The 14,103-nt window shown below is 34.9% G+C and overlaps 1 protein-coding gene across 4 annotated transcripts in view; it reads left to right on the top strand.

The window, feature by feature from the left end:
• The window catches only part of LOC135107363 (uncharacterized), a 61,089-nt gene that overhangs the window by 19,627 nt on the left and 27,359 nt on the right, over positions 1 to 14,103 (top strand). For 3 of the 4 annotated variants that reach the window (XM_064017117.1, XM_064017115.1, XM_064017118.1), the window contains exons 6-16: positions 2,415 to 2,711; positions 3,944 to 4,064; positions 6,947 to 7,027; positions 8,407 to 8,890; positions 9,162 to 9,305; positions 9,756 to 9,894; positions 10,701 to 10,815; positions 11,001 to 11,125; positions 11,852 to 12,193; positions 12,495 to 12,546; positions 13,060 to 14,098. In XM_064017117.1, the coding sequence (XP_063873187.1) occupies positions 2,415 to 2,711; positions 3,944 to 4,064; positions 6,947 to 7,027; positions 8,407 to 8,890; positions 9,162 to 9,305; positions 9,756 to 9,894; positions 10,701 to 10,815; positions 11,001 to 11,125; positions 11,852 to 12,193; positions 12,495 to 12,546; positions 13,060 to 14,098 (2,939 nt within the window). The remainder of the gene's footprint in view (positions 1 to 2,414; positions 2,712 to 3,943; positions 4,065 to 6,946; positions 7,028 to 8,406; positions 8,891 to 9,161; positions 9,306 to 9,755; positions 9,895 to 10,700; positions 10,816 to 11,000; positions 11,126 to 11,851; positions 12,194 to 12,494; positions 12,547 to 13,059; positions 14,099 to 14,103) is intronic. The other variant, XM_064017116.1, reaches the window with a different exon arrangement.

Genomic DNA, 14,103 nt, shown 5'->3' with positions numbered 1-14,103 from the left:
AAGAATACTTGAGCTTATGTGAGTTTAAGTCACAGATGAAGATGAAAAAATTTTTGCCACTTCTCTACTGCCTTTCTGTGAAATTATCGTGATACTATATGCAAAAAAAAGTAGTGAGTGATAAACAGACTTTTCCTGATTGTGATGGTGTTATCAGATCTTAGATAAGGCAGCAAGGAAAGTGGTAAGCAATGTTTTGTTGTAAGCACAAGACAACAGTGAGGCCAAACACATGCACATGCCCACTGTTGTCTGCAGTTTGCAATATAAAATTGCTTACTATTCCTTTCCATCTTATCTTAAATCTGATTACATCATGTTCATTTCAGTGCAGAATTAGTGAATTATTGAACCAGAATTACATGGAATCTGAGACCACTGTTTATCTACTTCTCTAATGTTTGTTCATGTATCCTCTTACTTTTATTTTTTATTATTTATGAGCACTCCTCTGTATATGAATGATGTCCTTGCATATGCTTTTGGCTGGCAGTAACTTTCCTCTTACAAATTCTTCTGGGGCCTTGGACGTGTGGCAAATCTAGTTGAAGGATTTCATGGAGCTTACAACCAATTTAACAATACTGAAATTTAATAGAAATAATTGCTTGGTTTCAGTTCATTAGTTATGATGATGATACTGTGCTCAGACCTCTTTACTCACATTCTTTCCCTTTTAAAAATACAAATGCAAATTCTCTCTCTCTCTCTCTCTCTCTCTCTCTCTCTCTCTCTCTCTCTCTCTCTCTCTCTCTCTCTCTCTCTCTCTCTCTCTCTCTCTCTCTCTCTCTCTCTCTCTCTAGATATGTCACACTGTCCCACTGTATTAGTTTATGATTACAAGTGTGACATTGCTTTTTCACATTTGTCTTGTTGTTAAGGTGTTCCTGCAGTACTGTTAAAAATCTGTTATTTCTTTGGGCTTTCCATGTAAACATTTGTTATGTAAAAGTTTTCTTCTGTGAATTCCAACAGTACATATTGAATTAGTTGTCTTTTAGATCATGTCAACAGATTTTATCAAAGATTGAAGTATTGCAAGATTAGGAAAGAGTTGCCTTGTAGTTCAATAGGAAATACATATTCATGTCTAATTTTGAAGGGTGTCTTTAGGGTCTAGATAATGGTCACATTTTACTAAGTTTCTCATCCTTACTTCCGTGTAATTATTATGTGCTTTCTGAACAAAGATGGCTTAGATTTACTGTGCCATTTGAACAGCCTTTCAGTTGATGTAATTATGAGTAGATACATCAGTGGTGAAAATGTTATCATCTGTGTTTTATTATTGGGATAATATCTTAAGTCATTGTATTTCTCAATAATAACTATTCTGTTATAAGGGTATCATCTCAGTCCTTCATTCTAATTTTTCATGCCATAAGACATGAACATTACAGTTAGCACTCTGTTAAATTCTTTTATACAAATAATTATTAGCTTGTTGAAGTTTTAGAAGCTGTGTGAGTGTTGGGATTGTGGAAATGTTTTGTACTTTATTATATATATATATATATATATATATATATATATATATATATATATATATATATATATATATATATATATATATATATATATATATATATAAAATAAAGTACAAAACATTTCCATACTTTTTTTTATTTTTTAAAATTTATCTATTTATTTATTAATTTATTCTTTGTAAGAAGAACACTGGCCTAGGATAACAAAGGAGAAGAAGGAAAAAAGGCCCATTGATAGTGACATCTCCAGCATTGCCAAGTGACTCAGATATTGATAATCTACATCATGAGAACTTACCATATTATCATAAGAGCATGAATATACATGCACTGTACTTGTTTTTTTAGGTTTACGTTATTTATCTCCTCTTCATCTCTTACCTAGTCCACTTCCAGCTCCAGTTGTACAAGTAGACAACATGATTCTGTCAGTTATAAATTCAGAACACTGTAATAATTTAAGTATAACCCACAGCTTTCAATGCAGGATAAACATAAGTAGAAGTTTATAGCTTATTTGGGCTCTACTTTTATCTGGCTGGCACTGGAATTGTGTGGACAAATTTTTTAACTTATGACAGCAGTGGTCACAAGATTCAAATGTGTGTTTCTGTTTTTGTTTGCTTGTTGGGAGTTGCCAGAGTCTCTCTCTCTCTCTCTCTCTCTCTCTCTCTCTCTCTCTCTCTCTCTCTCTCTCTCTCTCTCTCTCTCTCTCTCTCTCTCTCTCTCTCTCTCTCTCTCTCTCTCTCTCTCTCTCTCTCTCTCTCACAAAAGTCAAATCATGGAAACATTTTAAAGCTATGGACTAGCTGGGATTTATCAAACTTGGTGTTGCTAGACTTGGTGCAGTAGTGTGTTTAGTTTTTGTTGCTTGTTACATTAACCTTTAGAAAAGTGATTTATTAACAAAAATGTAATGATCTGCAGGGACAAAAGCCAAAGGATCAGGCACAACAACAACAGCAACAACAACAGCAACAACAACAACAACAACAACAACAACAACAACAACAACCACAACTGCAACTGATAAAGAAAGGCGGTTTCACCAACATATTCAAATGTTGTGTAGGCGGTTGCTTTTATAGCAGCAGGAACAATGTGGACCTGATTCAACACATCATTCGCCACCATGGACCATATAAATGTATTGCTTCTGGCTGTCGATTTGTTACAAAATCCAAGGAGTTGTACGAAATACATCATCAGACATTACATTCAAAGGTGAGTTAAATCACTTTTTTACATTCTTAAACATTGGATGTGTAAATTTTCTTATTGAACACTTTACAGAATTCATATTGAATTAAATAGATGATTGAGAGGTAATAGTGTTTGAAAGTTTTCATATTGAAGATGGAGTAAACAATCTAATAAAGGAGTAAATTATAGCTTTAGGTTGTTAGTTATGAGATTAGGATGGCCACATATCTTCAGTTGTTGATAAAGAGAAAAAAGACATAATTTGCATTTACAGAAGCATAGTCTCTGAGCTTCATCAAGGGACTAAGCTTCTGGAAGGTGGAAGCCAGAGGAAACAAGAAAAATAATGTTAGAGATATTAAAAGGGAGTCGAGAGAGAGAGAGAGAGAGAGAGAGAGAGAGAGAGAGAGAGAGAGAGAATCCTAGGATAAAGAGAATACACATACAGTTATATACACTGGGAAATTCTAGGGCTTGATCAGAGGCTTAATTTATGTTGTGATAGATGTTAGGTTCAAGATACTTTGTGTGTAAAATGTACTTGTGTAACATAGAAAGTGAGAGAGCTTGTCATTAATGGTTCATAGCTACTGTTGCTGTTGTACACTACTGAGGCACTAGAGGAATCTATCTGAAGAGAGAAAATTTTCAAGGCAAGGTTGTTTCAGAGGACAGAGTCTGAGTCGCACAGCTAGTGTTATTGCAACTTCATATAGTGCCGATGGCTTAAACCTGAACCTTTCCTTGAAAATATCATATATATATATATATATATATATATATATATATATATATATATATATATATATATATATATATATATATATATATATATATATATATATATATATATATATATATATATATATATATATATATATATAACTTGCTGCTTTAAAGTTTACATGGACAGTAATATGTAATTGCTAGGTGAGGTGCTTTGATTGGGAACAGTTGTCATATTAATAGTCAAGTAACATCTAAATATGGAGCTGGGTTTATTATCTGTGGTAATAACAGACATCTATTCTTACGATCCACTTCTTTATTTCACTGCCTGTTCTTGATGGTCTCTGTTCCCTGGAATGCCCTGCCTTGAATGAAATGACCAGAAACCACAATTACCATTAGTTGCACCAAAGCCATTTGGTTAATGATTTTTAGAAAGGTTTTACTATTGAAATTGAATACAGAAACTAAGATACTAGAAGATGAACACCCATTTACTGATAATCATTTCTTTTTATTTTCAGTTAAGTTTCATGGTTTGTGCATTTCACTGTAGTAAGGTTTTTATGGACTTCAAGGAGTACATTGACCATCTGACAGAGTGCCACTCAAGGCAATTCCAGGATGAGGAACAGTCAGATGAAGGTGAGACTAGATTGCCTTTTATATATATATATATATATATATATATATATATATATATATATATATATATATATATATATATATATATATATATATATATATATGCACACATACACGCATGCACATTCACATGATGGCAGGCCCATAGCTGAAAAATGTTCAGAATAAAGTATTAAGTTTCTTGAGTTATTAAGTTATTTTGAATCGGGGCTGAAAAAGGGAAGACAAATAGTTGTAAAGCCAAGCCCTACAAAAAGCCTGTCTTATTGCATCTATTTAAAGAGTAATAGAAGAGAACTTCATTTGGGTTTGCTTTTTTTTTTTTTTTTTTTTTTTTTTTTTTTTTTCAGTTAGAGAAAGATAAACTGAATCAAGTAGAATTTTTTTTTCTTTTTTTTTTTTACAGTAAGAATGAAGGAGTGAAGGTACCTGTTAATGGTTAACTCTTACATCAGTAAGTTGGACAGAATAAAGGCAGGAGTAAGTGAATTGTCTTGTGTAGCAAGACAGTAGGAGGGAGGAAGGCATGCAGTTAACAGGTTCAGAAGGGCAGTAAACAGATGGCAAGAGATGCAATATTGCAATACAATGCAATTTAATTGAAAATAGCCATTGACTCAGATGGGGTTACAGTCATAGTATGACACCACTGTTGTGTGAATTTTCACCCATGTTAAAATTGCTCCTTGGAAGACATCTTTGTGCACACTGTGTTGAGAAGAGATGGTCAAAATATCCACCCAGTGTTTTATATATTTCATATATTATCATCATCTGTACAGAGTTATCTTAGCAAATTGTTATGGTTCTGTTGTCTGTGGAGTATATTAGAATAAAAATGGAGCAAGAGTAATGAGTGATAACAGAGCACGAAAACATACTCTGTGTGTGGGTGTAAAAGTCATACTACCGAGTTTTATATTTACATATTATGAACACTTGTTTGGAGTTATACTGATAAGTTAATATTGCTCAGTCTGTGGAATATGTTAGGATAAAAATGAAGCAAGTGATCCTTGGAGCAATTTGAACAGTGTGGTTGATTCCATACTTCACTGCCATTCCATTTAAGAAGCCCCACATTGTGTATTAGTGTGTGCAATCAGCGCTGGAAAGAACATTTTTTTCCTTGGATTTGTTTATTTATTTTTGTTATTTTTAAATTTTTTTATTTGTGACTTCAAAAGAAGAAAGAAGTGGAAGTCATGGCACAAAAGGCAAACGCAACACACCAACAGTAAGAGAAAAGTGGAATTGTTGCTAAAGCTGAATTGAAGTGTCATGATATAGGATTGTCAGCTGTGATATATGATATAAAGAAGCAGTAGAAAAAGTTTACTGACAATGAATTTAAAAAAAATGAATAAATAAAATAGATGTGCATATAAAAGCAATGAAAGATGAAAAGAGTGATGGTGTGCATATATCTGGAACTATGATGATGAAACAAGGTAAGATGTTTCAAAGAAAGTTTGGTTTAGAACATCACTGAATATTCTAAGGGGTGCTTGCAGTGATTCCAGAAGTGCCACAGTTTATGCAGAAAAATCAGTGAGCAAGGAAGAAGTGGCAGAATATGTTGACAAGTTTGTTGGATTTATTTCCTATTTCCTGTTTCATGATATTTTTCTTTAAATTACATATAGTTATTTTTTTCTTTAAATTACATTTAGTACAGTAGTAGTTTTTTTTATTTGAAAATGTTCTCTGACACACCAGGTCTCTATAGGCATATTGGGAGGTGTAATAGAGATGTCAGAGTAAATATCAATTAATTTGGGAAAATTGCTGATTGGAGATGGCTAGAGTATTGATGGTCAGTCAGTACTTACAGATAAATTGAGATTGATAGACAAGCTCAAATAATAGATCCGACTCATGCTCCTAAGAATTTCTTTAAGGGAATGGCCACAACAGAGGTGCCTCCTTTTATTTATGTTGTTAGATTTCCTCCTTGCATACTTTAATAAACCCTGTCATTCTCTCATTCCCTTTCTTTTGCAAGTACCTAAGATGTGTAAGGATCTTTCTCCCTCCCTTGCAGTGAAGCACACAGCATTGACTGACTTCATCACCATTGACAGTGTCTCAGTCAGCACTTTCTCTCACCATTTAAGATTAAGAGGCTACTAATGAGTGACAGGTTCAGTGCCGTGTCTGGGTGCAATGTGTTAATAACTTTTGTCTGGAAAGAAAGAAAATAGGATAAACAGAAACAATGGGTGATATTTGTTGTGCTGTCTGTGTTAGTTCCCCCTGGCAAGGTGTACTAACAATGTGAACCATATGGAGATGGGAAGTGGCTGAGGTACTGCTTCGAGGATATCACTGATTCCTCATGTTGGCTGCCCTTCTTTTTTCCACATTGGGAAGTAATGTTTTTATCATCCTGCAGCCTTGGACAATGTTAAACTTCATTTATTAAAACACTTTCCCTCCCCAATTTGTTCTTTGATAATTTTTGTCAAAATTGTATGTTTACTATTTCAAAATTTATTTTTTTGTAAACAGTTAAAGGATATTCAGTTCCTGATAATTTTAATTTAAATGTGTAATGGAGGTGATCAGACTTCATGTCATTGTCCTCAAGTGTTGGAACAATATTAAAAAATGTAGTTATTAAGATGACCTGATCTTAGATGAGAATAATAGATGAATACAAAATTTACTCCACCAAGTGGGGTGTTTATGTTCATTGTGGTTGCCCAAGATGCATGAATCTGATTCTAATCTTCATTGTAATAGAATCTGTCTGATTAACACTATGTGTGGAGTATAGAGTTCCCTTTACTTGATGGTAAATTTTCCCCTTTAGTGTTACCTCAAAATCTATCAAAATTTTTCTTTTATTATTAGTACTTATGAAAATTTATTTCTCACAGAATCTGAAAGCCCAGGCTTCTTGAAAATTGAAAGTGTGAGCACCTTAGATCCTGCAGCAGCCTCCCAAATGTTTGGTGATGGTTAGTACATCTTACAGTTTTACATATCTATAGTGTCTAAATTTACTCCTTGAAGCTTTGGAGCATTAACCAGTGCTTGTCTGGTTCATTTATTCACACATTTAGTTATATATTTTGTTTTGATCGTATATAAATTTTTTAGGCTGTACTACTATATTTTCTTATATTGATACCACTTACTCTTTTCTAAGATTGTGCTTGCAGTATTTAGTAATGATAAATAGACAACTAAATTTTCAATTAATGTTGATTAACCAAAAATTTTACCCCCATCTTAGGAAATTCATTATACAATAAATAAATTAGGCTTTTATCACTGATTATGTGCATATTATCATATTTTCAAATCAGTGGTGGACCAAGCTTTACAGTATTTCAGTTCACAAATCTGTATTTTACAGCACTTTGAAAATATTTCATGTTTAAATTTTTACACAATTTTAATTGCTTTGTCATTCATTTAATTTTGTCAAAATGGCAGTGAGTACAGAATTATTTTTCATCAGTTAGAGATTGAGATGTGTTTTTGGAGTCCTAGCCATGGCCTGTTATTTAGTAGTTGTGATGGTATCTTTGTTTCTTAGTTTTAAAAGAGCCAACACCTTGCTTTCCAGTGTGTTCATCAATCTCACCTCATTTACTGTAAAGCTTACTGAATGTTGGTCACTGTAGCTGGCAATGCCATTGCTGAATCATATCTGATTAATTGTCTTCAAATAGTTTTAATTTTAGTTGTCGCATTAGTTGTCACACCTACCATGTAAATTGATTTTTCTGCAATTCATGTCGTGGCATTTATCCTCACATTACAGTCGTAGTGGAATAATTTCATGGAAGATAGTTCTGGAAATTCTCAGTCAGAATCAGTGGTACCATAAAGTGAGCTGCTCATAACCTATGCAAAAATTGCTGTTCCAAATCTGCTTTCCGGAAAAAGGCAAAGACTGAACTTCCAAAACCCCTGGATATATTAATACTTGCACTGTATTCGTACAGTGCATGGCTTATTCATGAATGCCAGCTATAAATTAGGGATTGCCCAACTAAATAGCTATGAATGCAAGGCCTTCTACTCATTAGGATGAGTCTATCCAGAAACCAGGGTGACATCCTTTAATGAAGGCAGAAATAGAAATACTGAGTATGGAGTAAAGAATAAATGGGGAGGTTTTCTTAGTCCCAATGTTTTTTTTTTTTTTTTTTTTTTTTTTTGACAGACAAGGAATACAGGAACTTTTATCCTAAATTTTGAACAGAAATGATAATATCACACATACACACACAATATATATGATAAATATAAAAATAAAGGGAAAAAGACTTTAGATTTAAATGCTCGTCTTGGATTATAGTGTAATGATGCTTAATCTTTTCAACAGACTATGCAAATATTTCATCAAGTCCCACCCAAGGCCAGTCACCACCAAAGCCGGCTATAAGCACCTTTCAGAAAATAGCACCAAAGCCACCAAAGTCACCTATTGCTGTTTCATCTGGCACCAGTTTAATCACCACTACTATAAGCCCTGGGTCATCAGAAAGAATCATCACGGCCATGAGTGCAGGTCCATTGCACATCAAGCTATCCCCAAGCCGTTCACTATTTGGCGTCATCCCCGTCTCTACTACTCCACCAGGAACTACAGCAGTTGTTTCATATTCTTCTACCTCATCCGCCAATAGTCAGCAAAGTGAGGAAGCTACAACCATTTCCTCATCTACGTTAGAGAAGGGTGGTCAGCCAGCGTGTGTGACTATTGATGAGGAGGAGGGTCATGAACAGAAGGCATCATCACCACCACCAGGAATTGCCTCGCTACCCAAGACCCCACCAACTGTTCCAATTCAGTTCATGTTCCAATTGTAAGTCCTGTGTTCTTGTTGGTAAATTTTATTTGTTACATCTATCAATTTGCAGGGATTATATAGTGATTGGCAATTAAGTGTTTCTTGGTTAGATACTAGATCTATATTTCTTTGCAGGGTTACTGAATATTTTACATTGGAGGATAGTATTTTTATCGATAACTTTGACCTTATTGTTATGAAAAGCAAGAGAGACAGACAGAGTGCTCCTAATGTAAATAGTTACTTTATTGTATTTATAAAAGAAGCTTTTAATTTTTAATTACAGGTATCAAACAGCAGATGTTTTCAAGACATTAATAACAAAACTTGCTCCTGAAGTATTCAAATGCATGTACAATGGTTGCATTTTTGCTGAAGATGATCCTGACACATTCACAAATCATATTAGAGAACATGGACGTGGATACAGGTATGTAACTTGAGCTGAGAGATTTATGTTATATCCTGTATACCTAGTTGACATCTCCCTGACAGACGATAGCCATGACAAAAGTGTTCACTAGAGTGGTTTGTTTCATTGTAGGATTATATTAAAGAAGGAGAATCCCAGTCCTCTTGCTCCTCCACAGTTCCATTTTCTTGCTATTCATTTCTTCCTTTCAGTTTCTTCCTTTCAGTTGTTGTCTGATCACTTTCCCAAAGGATAATGGCTTCAATTTTCTTGAAGAAATGTTGGCTTTATCCTTGTAAGGGAGATATCAGCTTGGTGTATAGTTGGAGTAAAAGATTTTATTTAGTTATTTGATTTTTTGTGTGAATCAAAACATGAATTTTTTTTTCTGTGACTTTCATAGTCAGGGATTTTTATTATAGAATTTGCTGTTTAAGTAAAATGTTAATATATTTTCCTTTTGGTCAGATGCTGCTACTGTCTGGTATTGATGGCAACTCCTGAGTACTTAGTGCAGCATGTTATCAGAGAACACAGTCACTGTCAGTTCCAGTGCAGATATTGCCTTTACCGAGCCTTCACCAAGATTTACATGGGAGTGCACCTGGTAAGATCTCTACTTCACTGTTATGGTATCTTTCTGATTATTATAAACAAACTAGTTGATTGAAATTTTCATATAGGTACTATCTCTCTCTACCCATATCACCTTTCCTTTTTGCTGAAAGTTTGCCTACATTCATCCTGCTCCTAACAAGGCTGACAGCTCCATCCCTTCAAACTACTGACCTACATCTTTGTTATCCTACCTTTCTAAACCTTTTGAGTCTCTCCTTAACAGGAAGTTTCTTAAACAAGCATTTATCTGTATGCATCTTTATTGCTGATCTTCAGTATGGATTCTTATAAGGGTGATTCACTTGTGACCCTCTTGCTTTCCAGAATGGATCTTGCTCATCCTCTCATAGGGATTATTGATGAAATGCATTGTGAATAAATGACTGGATAAATGTATATATGGGGATGCAACTAAATGAGTACAGCTCACACCCTGTAGATTATGAATTGAATACACACACACACACACACACACACACACACGCTCAAACTCCGATTCCCAAGGATTTAGATAATTCATTGTGAGTGTGTGTGTGTGTGTGTACATGAAAGAGAGGGAGAGCACAAGTGATCATCTCGTCTTATCATCCTACTAAATTCCGAAGATTGCTGCCTCATCAGATGTGGCACTTCCATCTCTAAAACACACATTTAGCCTGGAAATAAAGAAATATCAGGCCTTTGAGCACATTATAAACTTTCAAAATCTTTTTGGAACAATTTTTGAGGAATGACTAAAGACAAATTTCATTTTGCTCAGATGGTTAAAGAATTTATGCTTTTATTTAATTTCAGAAAAACTTTCACCCAAATGAAGAACCTCGTTATATAAAGGTTGAGACAATTCAGCCTAATCCTCCTGCAAACCCTCCAATTGACCAGTTTGTGAGGCCTTACAGGTGTACTTACCGTAAGTAGCATCTTTCTTATTCTGGTTTGTAAGTATTCGGATTACTTGAACCCTCTTGACAAGGTAATGTATATAAATTAAAGGAAGTAAGCTTGACTAGGATATGATAGCTACAAATGTAGTGTGAATATGTGATGTATTGCTATATGGTTTTTGTTTCTTCTTTTCCTCTTTGATGGAAGCAGAAGACTGCCAGTACAGAACTGTGGATGCTGAAGCTTTCAAGAGTCATGTCAACAATCATGGGCCCTTTGTCATCTTGAGCTGTGACTTCTGCCACAAGCATCTTCATGTCATTCCTCTCATTGATGTAAGTTGTATTTTGTGTTTGGTTGATAGCATATAATATTGCATCACATATATTCAGTAAACTTTTGGGTTTCAGAATTAAAAGGGAATGGGTTGTTAGAAAAATAAAGTCCATTTATCCCTGTGGATAACAAAAAACTGCTTAAATTAAAGAAATATCTTACATAGTAAACATAATGGTTGTGTACAAACGTGACTTACAAGGATTCCATATACAAGTTTTTAAATTTACCCGTGTCAAAATTATACATATGTATGAGGCTGAGGTGCCTGACACCTTTTGCCTTTGGACTTTAAAGTTGAAAGGTAAAAAAGCAACAGCAAACAACTGGGAGGGATTGCAAAGGGTCACCAGCATAACTACTTTTGAAGATAATGACCCATCAGGCCTTTCTTAAATTATATTGATAACAAATATGATGCAGCTACACCAGGGTAGCAAAAAAAGGACATTATCGCAGATATATTTGACTAGTACATAATGTTATCAAGGTAACTTGCTATTCAGCCTGGCACATTTATTATATTTGAAGATTTACTGATACATTTATTAATACATTTTGCAGACCCACTTACAGAAATCAACAGTCTTCACATATATGTATTAGGCCAACAATTCCACATGGGGTGCCCCTGATAAAGTATTACACATGCACACGCACATCATTCACACTCTTAGCCCAACATTGTTCACATAAAAGAAATAATATCTAATTTTCTATGACAGCACATGCGTGAACATCAGATGAATGAGTATCAGTGCCCCTACTGCCTGCATGGAGATGCTGAAAAAGAGAGGCTCCTAAGTCACCTTCTGAACTGCCACTCTGGACGTCCAGGAAAAGTACTTTTGCGTAAGCAGATCACTTCAACCATCAGTAGTACTGCTGCTCCTTGTACTGACATCTCATCATCCCAATCTGAGCCACCTCCTCCACCTCCTGTTACCACGACTCAGAATGACTCAAATTCTGAAGTTACGAATACTCAGGCTTCGGAATCATTGGTCAAACCTAAAGAGGAGGAAACCAAATCTATTCCACAGTCATCTGTTAAGGAACTACAGAAGGTATAGAAGTGTATAACAGTCTCAGCATGAGAATTTTTTAATGTGTGGGTGTAATTCTTATTGTCATTGGATAAATATTCAAATTCATCCTATTTCCAGATATGCAGTGTGATGGATCCTTTTTTAGTAGAGAAACTTCTGATATTTGAAATGTTGATATTATATTAGTTTTATTAGTAAAGTATGATTAGGTTTTTAATCATCTTATAAAAATTATGGATTATGTTTTAAAGAAATAACAACAGAAAGCATTCAAGGTAAATTTAATAGGCATTACTTCAAATCTGTTGAATACTTCCAGATTCGAAAGAGATCATCAAGGAGCTCCAGTTCTGAGGCAGATGGTACTAAAGGTAATCTTTGTGACTCATTTCCTAGAATAGATTGATGGAGGAAGGGATGATATATGTGATGGCATTGTTACTGTCTAGGTGTAGGTCATTAATTGTCTGTCTGTATATAGAGCCACAATCTCTTATCCAAAAATTCTTTTCATTGAACACTTTTTGAAATCTTATGTGCCAGTGTACACAGTTATTTCTCTCATCATCTCTTATGTGCTAATATACAATTTCCTTAGCCTCTATCTTCTATGTATGATTGTACACAATTATTTTATGCACCATCTCATGTGCCAATGTACACAATTACCTTAGACATTATCTCCTGTGTGTTAATGTACACAATATACAGGAAAATAATAGCTTCAGAACTGTTTTATATATATATATATATATATATATATATATATATATATATATATATATATATATATATATATATATATATATATATATATATATATATATATATATATTAACTCAGTCTTCTCTTTCCTCTCTCTTCCTCTCTCTTTCTAACTGCAGGAAATGAAGATGGCAGCTCCTCAAATCTGAGTACTACTGGAGATGACAGTTTCCTTCAGGCAGCAGAGAAGACAGGTCTTAGTGGTCATGCTCTTTACCATTGTGGAAACGATGGCTGTGAGTACTCAAGCTTATCACAAATCCAACTCAGGGAACACCTACAGGTTTGTGATCTGGCTCAAGATTCAACTGTTCTCAGGTGCTACCATTGTGGAAAGCAGTGCCGTCACCTGAGCACCCTACTAGATCACCTTCGAGTGCATGGGCCCAAGCGGTATTGGTGTGGAGTAACAGGATGTGACTATCGAGCTACTATGGTGCATTACTTTAAGAACCATATGAAGCAGATCCACCGATGTTCAGGATTCAAACAACTTCTAAAGGACTCAAAGAATAAAGATCCTGAGAACCAAGAATATGTAGTGTACCCCAAAGATGCCATTCCAGCAGCAAGAGAAGGGCATAGAAAGAGAAAGAATGAATACGGGGTAGAGGATCTTCACCGTATTCCACGTGCTCATGTCTCGTACCAAGAGCTGAAGTGTTACCATTGCACGTTTGTATCAAAAGTTCGTTTGAATTTAATCAAGCACATCAAGCTTCATGAGAAGTATCCTGATGGAATTCCACAAAGGCTTAACATTGTAAATGGATCAACTTGTTCAATACCATACAAGCAGCCTGTGAATCCTGTGCCTTGCCTGGAACGAAAGGAGCTCATGTTTGATAAGATGATGAATTTAGCGGGCAGCAGCTTTGAAACAAAAAAGAAAAAGGAAGACAGTGACCTAAGAGCAAAGAATCCAATACCACCAGACGAGTATCAGCGACTTCCTAAATATGTCCCAGAAGAAAGACTGTACATGTGTGGGATTGAAGGATGTAACTATTTGTCGTGCGATGACATGATGTTGAAGTATCACATTCGGACGCTTCATGCTGATGCCACCACCTTCCCTTGTCCTCATTGTGTCAGTCTGTCTATCACTGTGGAAAAGATGAGTTCTCACTTCAAACTTCATGGAGAAAGGCTCTACAGGTAAG

This window comes from Scylla paramamosain, chromosome 15 (assembly GCF_035594125.1).
Source record: "Scylla paramamosain isolate STU-SP2022 chromosome 15, ASM3559412v1, whole genome shotgun sequence".
NCBI lineage: Eukaryota > Metazoa > Arthropoda > Malacostraca > Decapoda > Portunidae > Scylla > Scylla paramamosain.
Note: the sequence above shows the minus strand (reverse complement) of the source record. Positions and strands in the feature narration are given on the sequence as shown.